General features: G+C 36.3%; 3 protein-coding genes across 3 annotated transcripts in view; 1 reads left to right on the top strand and 2 right to left on the bottom strand.

Moving 5' to 3' along the window:
* Positions 1-9,330: 9,330 nt before the first annotated feature.
* LOC134797251 (cuticle protein 1-like) lies at positions 9,331-11,549 on the bottom strand. The gene is made up of 3 exons (XM_063769473.1): positions 11,433-11,549; positions 9,891-10,159; positions 9,331-9,426 (listed from the first exon to the last, which is right to left on the bottom strand). The coding sequence occupies exons 1-3, from the start codon at positions 11,490-11,492 to the stop codon at positions 9,345-9,347; spliced, it is 411 nt and encodes a 136-aa protein (XP_063625543.1). The 5' UTR covers positions 11,493-11,549; the 3' UTR covers positions 9,331-9,344.
* A 36-nt stretch (positions 11,550-11,585) lies between these two features.
* Positions 11,586-23,343, bottom strand: part of LOC134797539 (protein sister of odd and bowel) — a 65,264-nt gene continuing 53,506 nt past the window's right edge. The window contains exon 3 of the transcript XR_010145095.1: positions 11,586-11,600. The gene's annotated coding sequence lies outside the window, so the exon portion shown is untranslated. The remainder of the gene's footprint in view (positions 11,601-23,343) is intronic.
* LOC134797330 (cuticle protein 1-like) lies at positions 12,270-13,403 on the top strand. Its single transcript, XM_063769552.1, has 3 exons — positions 12,270-12,348; positions 12,629-12,864; positions 13,340-13,403. The coding sequence occupies exons 1-3, from the start codon at positions 12,334-12,336 to the stop codon at positions 13,401-13,403; spliced, it is 315 nt and encodes a 104-aa protein (XP_063625622.1). The 5' UTR covers positions 12,270-12,333.

Here is a 23,343-nt window from a genome sequence, read left to right as displayed (position 1 = left end):
ATTCATTTCCAATGTGCTCGATAGTCGTGTGAGGCACGAAATCTGTGAATTTTTCTACTGACAAGATCTGCTTGACCAAGTATAAGACCACTGGTTTCTGGGGCCTTTTCTGGAAAAAAAGATTAGATTAAAATCAACATAATTTATGTATGACACAAATAAGTTATGTACTATACTTTTTCATTAATTATCTATATACTAGGTACTATTTCAGACTGAAATTCACATTAAAGGGACCAACGTCTGCAACGGAACTTAACGAAACTTTTGAGGCTCTGTCAATTTTTTTTCGCGATACTGAAATGTTTAGTATGTCATACATATCCATTCATCTCTTAGACTTTTTCAACACCTCAGATATTTTTTTGGCCACCGTGTATATGTGTGCTTTAAATCTTGTAACTTAAATTTGAACCTCTTCCCGGTGTCTGATTTACCTATTTGAATTTTCGAGTACCTACATCCGTAATTCCGATGAAAATGCAATAATATGGAGTTGATCTGATGATGCAGTCGGAAGCAAACGGAACTCTTAGATGGAAAAGCACAAACACATCGAGTTTGTGTTTATTAGAAAGGTCTCGAGAAGTTTTTGATAGACATACAAATGAGAAGAAGTACAGTCAGCAATAAAAGTGTGTCACAATTTCTTTGGCAGTATCTTTGTTTAGCATACCTACGAACAATATTTCAGGTTAAAGTTAGTTTAGTAGAAGGTCGTAGCACTGAAGCAGCAGGTTAAAACTATCTTCCTGTTTACTTTTCGGCTTAGGCTGGTGGAGTGAAAAAACCTCACCTAGTAAGTGTGTGTGTCATAAGGGTCTAGTCTCCAAGCCTTAACGCGCTGTTAGGGCTAATAATAATTAAAAAATAACAAAGCTGTGCGCAAAGCGTCAGTCCCACGTATTTTATTCCGATACATTGCCTAGTGACGTGCATGTTTCGATTATTGAGCGAGCATCGATACGTCGAGTTGATTATAGTCGAGTACTTCATAAGTTTAAGCCTTCTTCGCTTGTCCGCGACAGAGAGGCTTGGCAAGAGATTATACGACATCACTTTTTGTTTGAATAAAGGATTACTTGATGCAATAATGAACCAAATATCATTGATTTGATTTTCTTTTCTTTAACTTTATTTAGTCTTCTTACGCGTATAATAAAATTGGGTATCATAGGAAACTTTAACCTTAAATGTGTAAGGCCAGAAACTCACATATTCGCGCTAATATAATCCAAGTAACTTATGCGCAAATACGGTAAAACTTAAAAATATATATTTGTGCTATATTTGGGTTTGACCTAATTCCTGCAACGGAACCTGGCGGAGCTATAGGTAGAGATAGGTAGGAGCTTTTATTACCTTTTTTTTTGCTAGCCTGTTAAGGTGTCCCACTGCTGGGCAAAGGCCTCTCTCCTTGTCATCCACGAGTCCCGACATAGCGCCTGCTCAGGCCAGTTACTGAGAAAGGTGTCTAGGTCGTTCCGCCATCTCCGTTACCTAATAAAATGATTACTGTAAAATTTTATACATAAATAAATAAATAGTAAAAGTTTAAAGCGATCTATTGGGGGTTTGTTACTGAACGTTCAAGATGGTTCCACCTCGATTAAACCGACCCACTCCCGCGCACGATGCGATCGCGACAAATCGCGAGATGCGCACGCTCTGTTGCCCGCCTGCCGTATTCTATGAAGAAATTATATTAATTAAACTTATCACTTAATAACCAACGAAGTGTGAATAGTAGCACGTTCTTATCAGTATCAATTCGTGATTCAAATACAGAACACCTCAGATATTTTTGTATAGGTTGGTACTTTTGTTAATACCTAAAATGGTACGTCCATAATATGTAATTACATCATACATCACATGAATAATAAATAAATAATAATAATAATAAATATTATAGGACATTCTTACACAGATTGACCAAGTCCCCCAGTAAGCTCAAGAAGGCTTGTGTTGAGGGTACTCAGACAACGATATATATAATATATAAATAATTAAATACATAGAAAACAACCATGACTCAGGAACAAATATCTGTGTCATCACACAAATAAATGTCCTTACTGGGATTCGAACCCAGGACCATCGGCTTCACAGGCAGGGTCACTACCCACTAGGCCAGACCGGTCGTCGATTAATGTAGGTATACATAGCAGAATTGTGTTGATATTCTGAACAAAGAGTCGTTAAGCAATGGTAGAAAGTATAATTCATCATTGTCTTATTAGCGAAGAGAAATAGAATCACTATATTGAAGCTGAAAAATAATTAGTACTTATGTAACTATTAGATATCAGAGTAACCTTTCCAAACTATCACAAACCATTGCGTGCATTGAAAACCAAAACTCCACATTCACCGTGCAAAAATCCATGCGAATACGCACCCATACCATAAACAGAATTACATTTATAATGACCATAAATCTGTATACTAAATCAATTAAATACCGAGTCATCGTCAACAATAAAGCACGCAGGAATTTACATTACACAAACGAGCCAAGCGACAGGGTATACTAAACTAATGATATAAAAGAGGTAACATTTCCTTGCGATTCAATATCACTTACGTTCTTCACAACCAACCAAAACCTTTCGACCTCACAATCTTCAGAATTCTTAAAGTCTTCGCAAAGTCCTTGAAGCTCTTTCTATACTGGTCTTGTGCACATGAGTGGTTTTGAATGTGTTATCAAGGCTGTACATTAGTGGCGAGTTGACACGACCAGTCTTCTGTAAGGGCATGGCTTGTATTAGTGGCTCCTAATTTATTGGGAACGATAGGACGACGGACACCGGCCACCCTGGCCACGGGCCCATTCACACCGGTTGGGGAGCTGGGGGAGAGACGGTGTGAGGAAGAAGATGTTAAGAGTCACATTCATTTAAAAACGACATTCTGAAATAACATGAAATTAAATGCGCTGGTGGCCTAGCGGTAAGAGCGTGCGACTTTCGAAGAAGAGAAGAAGAGGTCGCGGGCTTAAACCCCGGCTGGTACCAATGACTTTTTCGAATCTTATGTACGAAATATCATTTGATATTTACCTGTCGCTTTTCGGTGAAGGTAAACATCGTGCGGAAATCGGACTAATCCCAATAAGGCCTAGTTTACCCCATGGGTTGGAAGGTCAGATGGCAGTCGCTTTCGTAAAAACTAGTGCCTACGCCAATACCTAGGATTAGTTGCCAACGGACCCCAGGCTCCCATGAGCTATGGCAAAATGCCGGGACAACGCGAGGAAGATGATGAAATATGTAACATGAAATTAGACATGGACATTCAAGTAACATATAGGCATCTTTATCTAGTACTAGATATCGTTGCTATAAATTGTAATACAAAAAAAATATTAGAGGGAGTAGACAATTTACATACAAAATTTCTACTCGCTCTATTTTCTTTGTATTACAACGTTTAGCAATGAAAACTAGTACCAGACCTAACTTCTATTGCATGGGAGCGGCTTTTTGGCGGCGGGTTCGAGTAAAGGATGACTCACGTTAGACCGGGCCGTGTCCGGGCCGAAGCTTCCGGCGCTTACTTTTCTATGAGAAGACAGGCGATGACGTGATGCTTTCCATAGAAAACGATGCGCCGGAAGCTCCGGCCCGGGCACGGCCCGGTCTAACGTGAGTCATCCTTAACTCTTAATTGCAAATTAATGGTCGATGTCTTTGATGGAGCTGTCAGATTTTGATGTTAACAGGATTTATTTAGAGGATTTTGGCCGTTTTCTTAGAAAATACCAATAGTGTAATTTCTGATTCCTAAGGTGCATATATGAAGAGGTGTCTTTATCTTTAGGTTTTGTGTTCTGTAATGATTAATACAATTGTGTTAAAACAACATGCATACAATAGTATAGGTATACATATTAATTTATTGGCTTATCAATTGGTATTGTACTTTTTATTGATTGTAGATCACATTTAAAATCCGACCACGTAATTTTATCCCTATGAAATGCTTATAAAGCTGCTTTCAAATAATATCACAATTTCAACATCATATTTAATTAAAAACTTTCTCGTAACCAATTTACCCCATCCTCCCCTACATTTTTATTAACACCCCAAGCCTGATAAACAGGATACTGGAAATATATTTATTTGTTCACTCATCAAATATAAGGGATGTTCTCGGGTTACACAAAATGAATCCGGGACACCCGTGATTTGTTGCGATAATCTAAACTAATAAATAACACACTCCGTATAACGATTGAGCTGCCTTCTTTGAGATATTCAGAGCCTTTTGTTCGGTTTTTATTTTGTATTCGTGTTTATTGAACGAATGAGGCGCCTGGATTATCGATTACGATTGTATTTAATACCTACACTCGATATTATATGAATCGAAATCGCGAGGACCTTTTAAAGGGCCCACTGATTAACAGTCCGCCGGACGGTCGGCCTGTCAGTTAGAACAAAATTTTGACAGTTCCGAACAACTGACAGGCCGATACCGTCCGGCGGATTGTTAATCAGTGAGCCCTCTTTATGAAATTATATTATGACGACTGGTCTGCCTAATGGGTAGTGACCCTGTGAAGCCGATGGTCCTGGGTTCGAATCCCGGTAAGGGCATTTATTAGTGTGATGAACACATATATTTGTTCCTGAGTCATGGGTGTTTTCTATGTATTTAAGTATTTATAAATATGTATATACTATATATATCGTTGTCTAAGTACCCACAACACAAGCCGTATTGAGCTTACTGTGGGACTTAGTCAATTTGTATAATAACGTCCTATAATATTTATTTATTTAATTATATTTGGTAATTTTATGAATTAGTTAGAGATTCCAGTTTCATGATCAGATCATTTTCATATTGGACCTTCGGAATCAGCTGCTATATTGGAATATGTTTTTTTATTTTTATTAATTCGTACTTCACTCGATATATTTACTTCTTACAGATACACAGTTTTGGAATTATTCTAAGTAATATTTATTTTCGGATATAAACGTTAGGTTACACAGGAACAGAAAATGATAATGGAATACTTACTATCTAAATACTTTGTGGGTCTTTTTATTGTCTACAAATAGGAATAATGAATTTTAATTATACATAACAAAGATGACCTAACACTCAATATACTTGATAAGAAAGCACAACTACTACTATAGATAAACAAAACTAAAAGATGCCCATAGAATAGCGGGGGCCTTAATAAAAAAGATATTAACATAAAACAAAGACGATGTCGGGACACCCACACTCTACTACTTTTATTATGCTTTCTATCGCGTCGTAAAACATGCGACGCGACGTGTGACGATAGCGATTGCGGAAGCCATTCGGTTGCTAAAGTAGGTATCAGTACGTATAAGTTACGAGAGGTAGCGGGGTCTGTCACACACGAGACGCCTTCGCAAGAACTCATACTGCCGGTAGACATGCGCTGAGTGAACGTAGCGATTGCGGAATTGCTTACTTCTTTCAGTATATATTATCGCGTCGTAAAACATGCGACGCGACGTGTGACGATAGCGATTGCGGAAGCCATTCGGTTGCTAAAGTAGGTATCAATACGTATAAATCTCAAGAGGTAGCGGGGTCTAACACACACGAGACGCCTTCGCAAGAACCCATACTGCCGGTAGACATGCGTTGAGTGACCATAGCGATTGCGGAATTGCTTACTTCTTTCAGTATACTATCGCGTCGTAAAACATGCGACGCGACGTGTGACGATAGCGATTGCGGAAGCCATTCGGTTGCTAAAGTAGGTATCAATACGTATAAATCTCAAGAGGTAGCGGGGTCTGACACACACGAGACGCCTTCGCAAGAACCCAAACTGTCGGTAGACATGCGTTGAGTGACCATAGCGATTGCGGAATTGCTTACTTGTCTTTCAGTATACTATTGCGTCGTAAAACATGCGACGCGACCTGTGACGACAGCGATTGCGGAAGCCATTCGGTTGCTAAAGTAGGTATCAATACGTATAAGTTACAAGAGGTAGCGGGGTCTGTCACGCACGAGACGCCTTCGCATGAACCCATACTGCCGGTAAACATGCATTGAGTGACCATAGCGATTGCGAAATTGCATTGCCTACTAATACTTTTCTTTTAGTATTACTATCGAGTCGTTACACGTGCGAAGCGACGTATGTCGGTAGAAATTGCAAAAGCCATTCGATTTTTAAAGAAGAATACAGATTGCTAATTTGACCACGGATGATCGAAAGGAACATGCAAGATGCAAGACATGATTCAGATAATTGAATCTACTGGTGGCATACTACTAACAGTACTAAACTAGTGTGTGTGTGTTTTGTATAGTAATATTTTTATTATTTTCGTATACCTAGGTATTTTCAATGTATTTTTATATTGAACGTTTAAAAGAATATTATTTAAAACCGTAACTTAAGAAACAAAGTGAATAAAAGATGATACCTATAAGCAAACGCTCACTTCTCTTCACTTGCGCCGTTTTTAAACACCCCGTTATTTAGTAAGTTAATTTACTATATGCTAGTGTGCTTTAGAGTCACTTATTTACCATTAGATTGGGCTTGTCTTTTCGTAATAGACAGTTACGTTATACTACTTGAATATATTTAGAATATACGTAAATATGCGAGGCATTTTCTTGGACTCGGAAAATGACCTTATGCATGAAATATATTAGGCACGGTGGAATATATAATGCTGAAACTCACAAACAACTTAACGTTATATTATGATTGTATTTTTATTATGTAGTTTGATATCTTCAAATCATTAAAAAAAGTGGTGCTTGAAAATCCTCATTAATTTAAAAGATTTACCATATCATGCACGACCAGATTTTTTCGTGTCCATACTTCACATGGAGGATACAGATACAGACAAGTCAGTTTAAGGCCACTTCATAAGTTTTCGGATTATACATATTTACTTTTGACTAAGGTCCCTAGGTTAGGCCCTAAACGTTAGGGTTTAGGTAAAAGGCAAGTAGGTAACAGATGTAAAGTGAGTGGAACTGCAACTTATTTTATTAATGAATTAGCTTATGAGCGTTCGTATAAGGACTATAAGGTAATAAATTGCGCTGACATCGCGGTGTAGTTAGGAGCATGCACAGACCACTCAGAGTTACCAGTGGCTATAGTGTCATTCTATGGAACTTGCTAACTATGTAAACAAACCGCCATACTAAAATCATCATTTAGTGACAGTTTCAATATGGCGGTTTGTTTACATAGTTAGCAAGTTCTATAGAAGACAGATGTTTGAATAGTATAGTGCTTAATGATATAATGATCTACTCTACCTACAGTTACATAAGTATAAAAAAGAAACATTATTTAAGAGGCGATTAACTCAAAATCCATTTATGATCAAACGTAATCCGTAACACAAGCCCAGGAACAGGATAAGTGCCTAACGCCTATATTTAGCCTAGGTGCTCAGCGCTCACCACCAACCGACTTTTAACCGAAATCAAGCAGGGGTATGACTTGGTATGGTACATCCTGCATCCTATAGCAGCTCAAAGGCCTTCTACTCGTATCCCAATGTATTTTGAATATTTGCTATTGACAAACAAAAACTAAGTTTTGATTTGTGAATGACTGAGGTTATAAAATAATGATGAAGGTAATGAAATCACTTTACAATAACTCACCATGGACTTAAAGTTAGAGTGTACTGTCCGTATTTAGTTACAAGTCAGCCGGCTATCGTCACAATTTATGTTAAAAGAAGAGAAGTACGTACATTAGCCGGGTTCACGGGTGACAATTGAATTTTATAGGCCCTCTACACGCCTTGCGGGTTTACGAGCAAATCGGCGAAATCGAGGCTACGGCACACGTTTGAGACGTGCCGAGTTTAATACATTTTAAAGGCACGGCACTGTTTACGAGTACTTTCGTAGTTTTCAGGACTTCTTTGTTCCAGCCGCTGTTTTGAAAGCGTACCTTAAAATTACCAATATATAAAAAATACTGTGGTGATATTTAACATAATATTTAAGTAATAAAATGATGGGTAAATGCCGATGACAGGGTCGAGTGGAGAAAACGAGGGGAGGCCTTTGCCCAGCAGTGGGACACCAAAGTAGGCTAATAAAAAAAATGTGTTGAGATACTTGAGATACAACCTTCATTACAATCAATAGTTTTTTTAAAGTCCTCCAATATTTGACCCAGAGTGTACGCAGTATCGTCTCTTTTGACACTGGTTTGCAAGTCTGCGAAAAACAATTTCATCGTTTGACAACCAAAACTCACAAATTACTTAAGAAGTAGGTATGTAGGTAAACAAATAGTAATTCCCTTACCTAAGAGTTATAAAATCAGTTACACCATATAGCTATTGACTTTTGGGTTTAAACAGATAACATAATTGCGATCGAAGCCCCTGAGGTAGTTAGTATTCTAAAACATAAATTAAACATTAAAATCTTTCAACTAGACTTTAAAAACAGTTAGGTACTTAATAAAATAGTAGGTGGTCCGAAACCACAATATACGAATAAACCCCGTTGACGTACGACGATACATTTGAAAGTGAGAATGTCGTAAAATATTTTATCTCGGACATATTTTAGAACGTGAACGGCACGGTTAGAGCTCCTACTTTGTCGGTAGGCGCTTTTGTACTTTATCGGCGATATGAGGCCGATATGAGGCCTACATTTGAGATGCGTAATGTGATATGACTGAGCTTGCGATGCTAGTATCTTTTACATAGGTTATCTATCCGGAGGGAAGGGAAGGAGCCTGGACTGTTCATTAGGTTGTAGGTAAGTACTTTATTATTGGTTATTTAACATATATATAACAGGATAAGTGCCTAACGCCTATATTTAGCCTAGATGCTCAGCGCTCACCACCAACCGACTTTTAATGCATTTGAGATGCGCAATGTGATATGACTGAGCTTGCCATGCTAGTATCTTTTACATAGGTTATCTATCCGGAGGGAAGGGAAGGAGCCTGGACTATTCATTAGGTTGTAGGTAAGTACTTTATTATTGGTTATTTACGTAATTCTTGACATTATTTTTTGGCAACCTAGTTGGTTGGTTGGCGACTTTGAAAATCTTGTAACATAGCTCCAATATGTGGACATTGTAATAATGGTCTTTACTGACTTAATGTATTCAGTATAGCAAATCTCATAAGCTTCTTTAAATTATTTATTTTTCATTTTCAAATACTGGCATGACATTCCATTAGATTTTTTTTTACCAACTTATTATATATGGAGTCGATTACAACATGGTAAAAACAGTGTTGTACACACAATTTGGTTCTTGTACATTAAAAAAAAAATCTGTATGGTACCGCGATGCCACATTTCACAGTAGAGTTACGCGCAGTACGGGTAGTTCGGGCACGAAGCGGGGTCGACGTCGGCGGGAAACAGCGGAGCGGCGGGCAATGTTGCGGGTCTGTGACAATAATTACGTGTGTTAATTGGAAAATCTGTTTATGTATTTATCGTAGGGAATATGTTCTGTCATTAGACGTACTATAAAATAAAAAATAGATATACCTATGTAAATACTCATAAACATAGAAAATATCCATAATTCAGAAACTAAATATTTATGATAAACACACCAATAAATGCCCTTACCAGGATTCGAACCCGGGACTTCGATCCTGCTTCGTAGACAGGGTCACAATCGACCAGGCTAGGAGGCACTATATCATATTAAGTACATAGAATTAGACAAACGTCCATAAGTTCCATAACCCAAAAAATGTATGTAAAAATATGTATCAGAATGCATGATTTAAACTTGTAAAGTATGAGATTAGTATAATATCATCAGGCATAACACAGTGACTATTAAATAAATAACCGCAAATGTCTTTCGTCTTCTTTCTTATCTTTAAATTTTGTACTTACTCTTCAGTAATAGGAGCAGCAACAGGGGCAGCGACAGGGGCAGCGACGGGAATGGGGGCAGGAACAGGAATAGGGGCAGCAATAGGATAAGGGGCAGCATACACCATCCGGGCAAACGGGATCTCGTACTCAGGGATGGGGTAGGGTAGGTTCTTGTAGCGCGCCAGTAATCCCATGTCGCAGTACGGGTAGTTCGGGCAGAGCAGTGGGTCAACGCCGGGTGGGTACTCGATGCCCATGGCTACGGCGGCGACGGCGCAGACGAACAACTGTTGTTGGTAAGATAATAGTACATTATTGTCGAGGCTCGGAAGTAGCTACTTGCAGGCTGAGGATTCGTTTTAAACGGACGACCTTGGGAGTTCGTTTAATTGAATCCGCAGCCAGCAAGTAGCCTTCCAGCCGAGTCATATATAGTGCTTTTCTCAAAAATGGTGCAAGAAATATAAATATCATAGAAATATTTTACAAAAGCAACTTTCTTACGTATATATTTTCACAGAAAAAAGTAGAAACAATTGAAAAAATTAGCTTTGCCGCCTTTTTATTTTTTTAATAAAAAAATAGAAGTGTATTTTTCTGCCGAAAATACGCCAACCTATTTGAGACAGCTAAATAGTCGCGGTACTAATCATCTGTTTGGCTGTTTAATGGGCCTGTGCCTTCATTTGATATGGCCATTTCAACTTTTAAAAAGTTTGGAACTCGACAAATAATGGGATTTGTATGCAACATTGCAGTCCCAAAATCGAGACTGCAATGTTTTTAACTTTTTAATTTTTGACTGACCATAAACTACGCGCTTCGCAACCTATTTTTTAAACGGCAAAGTCGACTTTGCCGTCCATTTTTGAGAAAAATAATTTATTGATTTTTTGGTAATTAGTACTTGAATTGCACCGCCTAAACCTATCTAATGTTAGTATGATTTAACTCTAATAGCCAGCCTATTCTACACATTTTTTTCTATTTTGTGCAATAACGATAAGTTGATTCCATTTCAATTAAGTAGTCTAATTAACTACTCAGTAGATATATTGAGGAAACAAAATAAAATTATCTTAATCTATCAATTCAAAATATCTATTCCAGACATAAAAGAATATTTATATAATATACGTAGAAAAAAAATTGCTACTTAACATAATTATTACTAGAATACCTACGTATAAAGATTTGCATTTTTTCATTTGACAAGCATGTGCATTTGTAAAACTTAATATGATTTTTAAGTTTTATTTGCTTTTCAAATGAAAATAATATGCTAATATTTCCCTTCCCAAAATGATTAAAATTATCAACTGAAATATATATGTATATCATACTTATTGTAAATAAAAAGGCCAAGCGCTCCCGTAGCTAGGGCCAGATTCGAACCGGCATCTTCAGCTGTGATGTATATTTTTGTTGAAGTAGGTACTTACTGCGTTTTTTTCAGAATTTGTAATAATTACTGTGTACCACTAACTCACTGTCATGCAACTTCTCTTACTTACTTCTCTTATGTAATAAAAGTGTGTTAATAATTAGTAAGTTACTGACCGTTTTGATGAACATGATGCAAGTTATCTTCTCGGCGGTGGCTTGAGACTGATGCTGCATTAAAATTTGCACTGTTATTTATTGTCAAATGTCAAACCTCACAATGCCGGTTTAATGATAATTGTAATTAATGGGCTTTTATTTATTGTCTCTCTTAATTATGATGCTCTTAAATATGCTGTATCGATTAACGTGTCCGAAATAACATGCAGATACTATACGTTATTAAATGGCACAACGGGACTTAATCGCGAATTTAAGTTTTAAGATTTTACCTCCGACGTTTTGAGGACGGCGTTGTCGTGGTCTCGGAGAAGACTGGCTCAAGTTGACATCAACATCTTCTAGCCGCGCGAGTTTTTCGAACTACCCGCACTTGTCTTGTCTTGTTTATCAGCTTGAACGTTTTGCGCATTAGGGATGTTACTCTGTCGACACACAACACTAACGATATTCGATTTATCGACTGTCGATATTCGTTTTCGCTTACATTTACTAATGACTGGATTCCATGTGAATGAGATCTTAAAACCCTCGTCCCGATTGAAATTGCAATGTTTTTTGAGGAAGTTTAAATCAGTGAGATACTATACGACACACAATTAAATATAGCAAAAAAGAAATATGTATTTATAAGTGTTTTTATTGCATGAACGACTTTTCTAACTTTATGTCACTAGCAATTAACATTTTGATTACTTGAAACCACTAACTTAACAGCACATTATAGCAATTACATTATGGTAGCTAATAGATAACGGTATAGTTAATGTGTTTACTTAATGTACATTGATTGTTTTTTTTATTAAGACCGGATCTTGACCATTTTGAATCATATAAATTGCACTGGAGAAAATGTTTGGGCATCAGTCTCCTACAGACCGTTGAGATAACAATCATCATGTTCACAAAAGTGGTAAGCTATAATTTTAGAATAAAAATGTTTAAAGTATACCTAAAATACTAAAAATCAATGATATTGATTGCAACAAACAGCAGCTATTATACAATTTTTATTTTCTTCTTGAATGTTTGGTTGTGTTGTAACACGATACGATTATTATTGATTTATTGGTATGATATAATGTCTAGTCTACATTTAAGATATCACATTTTATCACAGTAGCCCATTTTTAAGCCTGTGATTAAAAGTAAAAGCATAGCAAAGCAACTATTAACTGACCTCACTTTATTAGTTGCTCGTCTGCGCCGTCGCCGCCGTAGCCGCGGCCATCGAGTACCCCAAAGGCCTGCATCCCGCCGTATGCCCCAACTTCCCGTACTGCGACGCGGAGGTCCTGGCGCGCCACACGCCGGACGGCATGCCTATTCCTGAGTGGGAGATGCCGTTCGGGTACGCACGCATGGTTTATGCTGCACCAATCCCTGTTGCCCGTTCTCTTGCTGCTGTCCCTGTCTTTACACCTAAAAAGTAAGTCACGTATTTGAATTTTCTTGCGATAGACTAGACTTAGATTTTACCTTACAGTTCACTGTATTGTAGTACTCGCTACAAAATAATAGGAGTAGTAAAACGCTTGATTGTACATAAGAAAAGAAAAAAACATGACAGGATAAATAACATCGGTAGAAAAACCAATTTAACCCTTCTAGAGATACTAGAAGTATGTACTTCTAGTTCTTTGACTGTACCTTTTTTTATTACCTTTAACCAATTTCATAGTTGTTATAAAAAGGTCCAAGCAATTAGTTTAAATACCTACATATGCACAAAACTTTTTTTAAGAAATGTATTATATTATGCTAGAATGTTGCTTACAATTGTTTTTTTTATTTAGACAATTTGCCATTTCTTTGAATTCATAAATCATTTTATGCATTTCCCAACAACATCATTATTTAAAACAATTTCAAGTGTGAATCTTAATATTATTATTGCTTTGCAGAGCTCCTGAGTACCCCGCCGACGTTGACCCAGCTTCTTGCCCGAACTATCCCTACTGCGTATAATTTTACTGTGACATTTCACTTCCTTAACCGATATCCCCAAATTGGATGAGAGCATTGTGTACAAACATATATGTCATAGTGTCACTTTCCAAAAAGAGTAAATAAATGGTAAAAACTATAAATTTGTATCTTTCAATTTTACTTCCTTTATTTGACCTCCCTTGTACGCCAGAACGAATATTTATATTCTACAATAACGTAGATAACCGGCCGCAAGATTTCAGTCATTCGAAGAAACCAGTTAAAAAATGTTTTTGTACTTCTAAACATAACCTCAAAATTAATCATTATAGATTTTGCGCGATTAATTAAAAAAAAAGAAGATTTGTCCTTTATTTTCGTAAGTAAGAATATAGGTACTTTACCTTACCCATATAATAAGATTAATAAGTATAAGGTAACTTAGATTCAATTCATGGAACGGCGCAATCTCCTTTTGAGTTGTTCAAAAAATGCCTATCCTTAGATTATATTTATTTACATCACAGTAAAAACAATATTAACCTATCATCAATTAAACATGACTGTATACTTAATGATTATAATGAAGAGACTCCTAAAGACCTGTTATCTTATAATAAACTTAATCAATGTCATTGCCGAAGAATTGACTCATTTGCATAATTTGCTCATGCATTGGTTTTTATACCAACACTGAGTACGAATTAATTACGTACTTATAGGTTATGTTGGTGCACGTTTTAGGGTTCCTCGAGAATATCATTTAAACCAATAATCAAAATTCACAAGAATTTATTTGTAAAGTAGGGTAAAACTTATTCTTATTCCGTCTGCCCTTTTTTATCGCAAGTAAAATGCAAAAGCGACAACATTTGATGTCGGATATTCCAAAAAAAACTGAAGAAAACGCTTTGTTCCACTTTTATTTCTTGTAACGATAAAATAATGGACCTTTTAATATACACAATATTATACTCACTTATAAATCGCTCTCTTGCGATTTCTCTAATTCTCTAATTAAAGTTTCTCTTAAGTTGACCGCAGCGATCGCAAATAAAAAAATAAAAAAGTTATTCGTTGATAACCGTCTGTACAGCAAAGTACACCTTCAGAGGAAGTGAATCTTAGTTGGTATGTAATTAACTAAAATTCATCGGGTGACAAGCAAAAGTCACTAACTAACATCATTGGACATGGCATTGTTACTTAAATTTTTTGATAGTACTTAGTGAGTTTTGCTTGTCACCCGACGAAATGGTTGTTACGTAGGTTTCTAATTTGATTTTCAACTCTTTAATAAGGAATGAAACTCTGTGGGAAATTCAGAGGAAGATATACATATATTAAAATTGAGCACTCACATTTTTTAATAGGAAATTGCTTGACATGTTTTGCTCTATAATGAGTAGTTTTATCTCTAGAGCATGTGTTTGAATTAGGTTTGAATAAGAAATGTACAAAAAACATCTGTCAAGTGGGCCATTTTATTTAAAGTTGTCCCCTACACTTTTTTTTCAAAATTGGGATTTTTATGTTATTTCTACTCAGAATCATGAGCTCTTTTGATCCTAATGGGAGAAAAAAAGTGTCCCAAGATTTCCATACATTTTTCCATCTTTCCATTCCGAAACCGCCATACAAGATCTATGAAAAAATGGTAACGGAATGGGAAAAAACCTTGGGACCCTTTTTTCTCCTATTAGGATAGAACGAGCTCGTGATTCTGAGTAAAAATAACATAAAAAATCCCAATTTTGAAAAAAAAAATGTAGGGGACAACTTTAAATAAAATGGCCCAATTACACATGTAAAAATTTCGTCACAATATCGCTAGTCGTCATTAAAAGTGTTAAATTTTCTCGTTGTTTTGCCCGAATTTCGCTATATTTCACCTATGGAGAGCCTTTATGAATCGGACTTAAATAAATGTAAATCACAACGTGTAATTAAATGCAGATCGGGGCGGGGCGGCCAGCGCCCGACTGCTGATGTCATTGGCTCATCATTGATATTTTTACTTCAGAATAAATATGTTCTGTTTTTTATTTCAGTGTTTTTAAACAAAGTCAGAATGAAACACGAAACAAAAAAATTAAAATCAGTTTAAGATCGGTCCAAAATGTTTTGCTACCCCCGTTAACACGGCGCGTAATGTGCCGCTTGCCGCTCTCCACGCTTTACGGTACTGATATTAAAGTTTTTAACAAAATTGTTCTCTAAGGGGGTAAGGGGACTAACAAATAAAACACATACCATAAAGCTGCTAGAGAAATGCTACAGGGTCTTTACTATTGACTACCTGTAGGTATAAGTTATGCCGGCCAACTATTACCAGTACCACAACACTACATCAACCTACATTTAACAACGAGTAGGTACATCTTTGTGTATCTACATAATGCCACATTTAATGAATTAAACCTGCTATAAGCTATGACGCCTATGACACTTCAAAAAATCAACCCAAAAAAACACATACATAAAACTTTATGACATAATAGATAAAAATGCAAACCCTTCACACTTACACATGACGTCAAAACAATCCAAGTCTCACGACAAATTGCCGCCAGGCGAGACGGAAGCCGCAAAAAATTCGCTCCAATTTGGACAAAAACTATTTTATTACGCCTAACGAGGCAGCCCTGATGTTATCAAGTGTGCCTATTACTTTCATCCCTTATCTGGCCTGTTGACCGTGCCCTTATCCTTATAATTTGGTTAGGGTTGGCACACATGTTGGAAATGTGAAAGTAAAAATATAATAATATAACTTTCAGGCGTAAATCTAGGCGTACGTGTAGTACGTTAGATTTAAAACGCGAACGACGTTATCTATTTACATATATATACATATGTCAATATTTTTTAGAATCTAATAATTGGCATCATTTATTTTTTGCCTTGTACGCATGACAACAGTTAGGAATATTAGTTTTAACTTGGAATTTAATGCGCGTCAAACAATTTTATGAGTTTGCAGACTGGCAGGCCAATCTAGGGTCAATTGTAAATTTTAAACTTATTAATAAACCAGGTCAATTCTATAGAAAGACAAATACCTATACATTCTGAGTAGTATTTTTGTTGTAGTTATATTATTCTCGATTCATACTTTCGCTGACAAATATGGAATGAACATCCCCATGTGAGTCAACCTTTAAACTTTTTGTCCATAGAGTTACCGATAATCATGTCACGGGTTTTTTTATCCAAAACCACACAGGACAAAATGGCGTTACCATCAGATTATCATAGCCTTGTGGTCGGATTATTACTTAACTTTTTTAACACTCTACCTGCCGACCCAAAAGATCTTCACATATAGATAGGCCCAGAATATGTGAATTGGTTACACTAAAACCAGTAGAACATGACACCTGTATTCTTAGTATTGACATAACTAACGAGGGCCTTGAAATTCTAGTCTACAGTTACAAATTAATAAGGCAAGCAAGCTTCTTAACCGGGTGAATATTTTGTTTATTATACTTATTAGAGATTTGTCGAAACATTTTAGGTATTAAGATAAACATGTTGATACGTCAACTATTTCATTATTATTCGTGTTAATATTTGTGGAATGTGTTAAATCGTTGTTCAGACTCGCGATAGGATACTCGCGGGTTCCAGGAGTTTGACAGTTTTTAGGGTTCCGTACCCAAAAGGTAAAACGGGACCCTATTACTAAGACTCCGCTGTCCGTCCGTCCGTCCGACCGTCCGACCGTCCGTCCGTCTGTCACCAGGCTGTATCTCACGAACCGTGATAGCTAGACAGTTGAAATTTTCACAGATGATGTATTTCTGTTGCCGCTATATCTGCTGGTATCTCATGAATCGTGATAGCTAGTATCACGATTCATGAGATACCAGCCTGGTGACAGACAGACGGACAGCGGAGTCTTAGTAATAGGGTCCCGTTTTCACCCTTTGGGTACGGAACCCTAAAAAGTGTTGTAATTGTGTATCCACTTATAAGTGCACCACTTGTATATGTACCCGGGGTTGTAATTTTTTGACTTGGATACTCAAAACTTTACTTATTTATGTAACGTGAACTTATAAATTATCTAACAATATTGCCTTAGTTCGTCGCTTTTCGCACTGCAGCCATAGATTCCCGTGAAATAGGATCGCTAATCGCTGGTGAAATTATATCGTCGTGCGCAAGCGTGAACGATTAACAAGTACTGTCTGCAAAATGAGCAACAATAACAAATTATTTTTAATAAACTTGCTTCAGAAATTATACTTGTTATTACAATGAACAAAATATTTTATTATTAAAATATTTTACTTCGTCTTAAGTAAGAGGCGCTGAGTGTTTTCCATTCTTAATTCTAATGCCTATTATTTCTGAAATAATGACGAAATATTAATGAAATGAATAATAATGATGAAATATTTCTGAAGGAGCAATCAATGGATATGGAAGAAGAATTAGTATATGGCAAGTATATAAACGAATTTACTGTAAATAAATAAAGGATTTGCAGGATCTTATTCTTTATCTGCCTTACATCACCAACATAGTCTAATAAAACATGGTCTTCCATTCCCAGAGTGACACGGGCCTACGTCATAACAACATGGCCGCTATATATAGCGCTATCGCATATTATCATATAGCGCTGTCGCATGATGACGTAGGCTTGTGTCACTTAGGTGACCTAGAAAAGACGGGAATGGAGTACCAGGCGGAGTATATTATTATACCATGATCACCAACATGTTTTCAACCCTTAACTTTTAACTTCACGAGGCCAAAAATATTGCTAAAACGTCAAAAAACATTGCTGTCCAAAGTAGGGGAGGTAGGGGACCATTGGGCAGTACGGAGGCTCGGGAACCCCCTTATAAATCAGGACTTATTTAACCCAATTGGCCACCTGGTCCCCACCCTCCCCTACATAATGCGATTTTTGAGCCCGAAATATAAGAAACTGATATTTTTTTGTAATTTATTTTTCAGGCCGTTTATCTATATGTGGGTAGGAGTATATTTGCCTCCCAGAGTACCTATGGCTAAGGGTTAAATAAGCACTCTGTGCAAGTAACCCTATGTCGCGTATACAATAACTAGAAAATTAAAAGTTTGCAGTTATTAATTTATATGATCAGTCTTGTCCCGCTTGTGGAGATCGTGAAGGTTTAAATATTATAAATTAACATTAATTAATGGAGCGATAAGCATCGAAGAATTAAGTTTAATTTGTCTATTCATATTGTCCTTGCGCGCCGTATCCAACGTTTTGACGTCTTTATACGAATGCATGAATGCAATAATATGCACATTATTTAAGCCCTCATGCAATTTGATCCTGATTTAAGGCCTCCTTCTATTTTCTTACTGAAGTAGCGAGGAAACTTATACCGCGAGGCAAATTATTCATATTTTAGTGGATGCAAAGAACCATATTTCACTGAAAATATTGCCCTTTACTTACTTATTTTATGTGAACGGCTCATTTTGCTGAGTAAATTGTTTACTTCGGGCTAAGTTTATTTTTTATCTGTAAGAAGCCAGTGTGTTTATGAGTCTATGTTCGTTAAGTGCGTATTTGCAACTAAGTAAATAAGTAGTAAACAAGATATTACGTGGGTAATTTTCGTGATTTCTTTATTACTTGCTCGAAGATACCTCCAGGCATCAAGTTCACCATTTGTGCGTTTGTGCTGTCAGTTTTAAATAAATAAAACTTATATACGTGGTTTGAAAAATGAAACGCACGACTGAAGAAAAATAAATATGTTTTTACAATTTGTAGAAATACGTTAGTAGGAATAAAAATTATTAAAGAGTGTAGAGTATCTATCGATTATCTGAAACATCAATAATACAATCTAATTGAATGAAATTATACAATCTGACCCTAAACATGACTAAATATTACCAAGATAAAAAACGTCATTATTTGACCCTAAAAAAAAACAGATTGCAGTCGTGAAATGTAACAGGAAACAGCCACCCTAGCGCCACTAAACAACTGGTCAACCCTAAATCAACAAATGTCAACCGGAAGACAATAGATGGAGCTGATAACATTACCTAATCGATAATTGTATCTACGAAGCTCGGACTCACACGTAATGTCGTAAAAAGGTGAGAAAGTAGATGGATAAAACCACAAAAGACACAAACTTAACATTACCTTTGATTTATAAAATTTTAAACCAAATTGACACCCATGACTCTGTAATAAGGTGGTGTTCGTATTTGGGACATGGTCAAGATATCATAGTGTTGTAAAGTCGCAAAGAGCGTGGCAATAAAAAAGCTGAAATGTGTCAGTGCAGGCGCCGGGTCAGTCCCAACGCAGCGAAAACTTTTGATAAATATTGACATTATTCCATAATTAAAGATCACCATAAATTTTTAATTTGAAGTTTTAAGAAGATTCATTTTAGTAACAATATAAAAGTAAGCACCGCAGTAAAGGAGCTATATAGGGACATACGACCACTGCTAGCTACATCATACCTGTTAATTATAATACATACTTATCTACAACTACATCCACTTTTACTTAAATTCCTAATTGTTCTTGCTCTAGCTAGCCGTATCAGGCCTTACGATTTAATGGACCCACCCGGCAGAAAAGATGAAAATTGTATGCGGTAGCTTTTACAGGTAACTATGTATAATATTATTTGAAGTGTAATATAAATATCAAGTTTAAATACGTTTTATCGGATGGATGAATTTGTAACTAAGAATAAGAATGTAAGGACATTAGAGCATTTAGGTTTGTTGATTAATTTTTCAATTAAAGACACAAATGCATGCGATTGAACTTCACAAATAAGTACCTACCCAAAGTTGTCAAACCAAAAGGTTTATCAACTTCGAGAACAAATCAAATTGTTTTTTGAATTTCAAATTGAATTTTGATTTTTGTTTTTTTTTCCGCCACTTCGGGCTTCGTCACTTTTTTTATTATATGACACCTATTTCAGTTTATGTTGGTTTGAGTTAGGAATAACCCGTGAGGGCCAGAGCTATATTACCGATAAGGGGACCACCATCGAGGCACAGAGCCCACTTTTAGAGCCGTTTTCCGGTTTTAGCATATTAATGCAAGTAATGTAACACGTTACCTATCAAATGAACCCTGTTCGGCACATTATTGTAAATGCTTAAGAGTTTTATTGCAAAAATTGTACCCCAGGACTGCAGTAGGCAAATACGTTTCTTTTTTTAGCACGCTTGCGTCTTATGTACTCACTTTGCGATGTAGGTAAATGCATCATTATGAATACTTGCCTAATAATCAGTCTCAAAAAGGTTAATTAAATGTTGCAATACGTATTTTAGGTAAATAAAATTAATGATCTGCGAGTTTAAGAAAAATATACATTTGTAATGTAGTACCTATGTTGTCCTTGTAATTTTATGATGATGTAAAATTACCGTATGTTTAATAACGTTGCATAGGTTTTTTACTTAATTTATTTTCGTTTATTAAATATTCATACGAATCTTTTACCCAAGTCATTATATCACACACTGAACAACTTGTCATCAACCAAGAAACACTTCATTCACAATTTCAATATAAATCTAATTTCAAACAGCTATATCGCGTTACCATTGCATGCATTACCGTTTACATTTCAAATTTATCCCAACACCAAATTCTAGACTAGTAAAAGAGGCTTAAGCGCCTTCCTGAGAATAAGACGCATAGGATTTTTATGGCCAAGAACTCGGAATTGAGCCATAACTTTGTCCGTCGACGGGACCCGCCGCGTGAGGTGTTACGATAATGACGTTTCCAAAAACATATACGATTACAGCAAGATACCAACTCGTTACGGCTGAGAGGTGTTATAAATGTGTTATAATCTACTATTATACGACATTTAGCTGCAGTAGTGTTAATGGCGCGGTCATCGAATCAACGCAGTTGGTTATCGGGTGGAATGTAATTAATTTTGTGTAATTAAGTTGTTTCATTGGTGTTAATTTGGCTATTCAAACAGTATGGACGTATTCACGTTTAATTTTAATGCAAAATTCGTAGTTTTAAAAAGAGTACGTTGAAAAAGCTTATCGTATGTAATACACGTACTACGTAGGTATGTATGTATGTACCTATGTATAAAGCTCGTAAACCAGCGGGCTCAGCACGGTTCCATTTTTATCGACTATCACTATGCGCGTCCCTTTCGCACTTACATACTTGTTAGAACGTGACAGGCATGGTGACAAGGGATAAAAACGCGACCGTGCTAAGCCGCCTGAACGCGGAAGCTAAACAATTAATTTTATAGTGCCAAAGTCAACATTGAATAAGGCCTCGTCCACCTCTACGGCTAAAATAATATTCGCGTTTTGTAAATGACAATACAACACTTTCACAATATGCAAAGGATTTGAAAGAATATAGAAAACAAAACTTTCCCTCCGTCCCACGGGAAACAGCTTTGAAATAGGAAAAAAATGAAAGTTCGGGCTTATCCCGCTCCTGCGTGGCACAAAGCTTTGGTCAAATATTTGCAAAGTTATTTAGACAAGTCTATACAGGTGGCCGTCGCATTGAAAATGAAATTGGTAATTTCAAATATCACAATTCATAACTTGTTGACTGCGAATGACTCACCAACCATGTGCAAAATAAAATAACCATCCAGGGGCCACAGTCAATCTTAAGCACTACAATTAATGATAATATTAGTAAAACAAGGATGGGTATGGAATGAAATTCATTAAAGTTTCCACGGAAAAATTGAATAAGCTGGAACCAATTCCTTGTGCGTTGCTATATAGGTATTGTTTTGTTACATTAACAGATAAAAAGGAATAATACCTACCTACCTATTTTAGCCCTAAAAACCTAACCTTTTCTTACTCATCCTCTCTTACTTAGCCTCTGTAACATTTATCGGCCGCTTTTACATTTCTACGGTAAAACGGTAATTAATGTAAACAATAAGATATTTAATCTACCCGACAACGGTAAAATGCCGTTATCAGATTAAACGGTTTCTCGTAAATTTAATTAAAAATCTGATTCAGAAAACTAAGTTAAGACGGATGTTTAAGATGTTTTAGCTAAGCTAGACAAGATTATAGTTAATCGCAGCGTCCGAAGGGGTCTTACCCGACCGATTATCCCAAGGCCGATAAACAAAAAACAGTATTAAAGACAGTAGCTAACCTTAGTTATTTTCTTTCAATTCTAAAGTCATAAATCATGACTACAACTATTGTCACACGATTAAGATCTAAAAACCTGTGTTGAATTCTATACTCTATTATTGAGACATAAAGTCCAATATTAAGGAGAGTTAGTAGATGTCACTGTCCAATTTTTGTCCCTAAGCGTCGTAAATCCATCAACGGAAAACATTGGCTTATTGTTAAGGCTTTATTTTAAATATTCCACCAGTCTGGGTGGGATTATTTTTTGAATAATAACTTTTACTAACACACCAAATCGGATTGACTCGTTTGACAGGACATAATCTTCGACGATTGGGAGACAAAGCGTCTGACTGGGGATTTTGTCCCATTTTATTTACAGGAACTACACAAACGGATAATACGCAGTTTGCGGCTAGTATGGCAAATAGAGGATAGACGTTCACGCAGATGTAACTTTCTTTAATGATAATAAGATTAAAATCAGGAAAACACAACAGGACAGGTTCCTTTAAGTGACATTGAAAAGTGACGATGTGATAAGTCGTCACTGCATGAGTCTAGTTACTTGTATAACGAGTATGCATTAACTTGCATGACTGCTTTACCCGCAATGCCACCGCCTGTCCATAATAGTATATGATATTAGTTTCTTATTAAAATACTTTTGAATGATTAACAGCTTGGTAGGTATAAACACTTCATTACCTATTCAAATGCATCACCTTCGACAAGATATGCTGGTTTTTCAGTTGAACAGCCAATACGTCTTAAATTAAAAATGATCTTTGAAGTAGGTACTTATTATACATTGCCACTGTCAGAGTTTCTT

The sequence above is a fragment of the Cydia splendana genome, chromosome 15 (genome assembly GCF_910591565.1).
Source record: "Cydia splendana chromosome 15, ilCydSple1.2, whole genome shotgun sequence".
NCBI classification, from domain to species: Eukaryota; Metazoa; Arthropoda; class Insecta; order Lepidoptera; family Tortricidae; genus Cydia; species Cydia splendana.
This window is presented reverse-complemented; position numbering and strand designations above follow the sequence as displayed.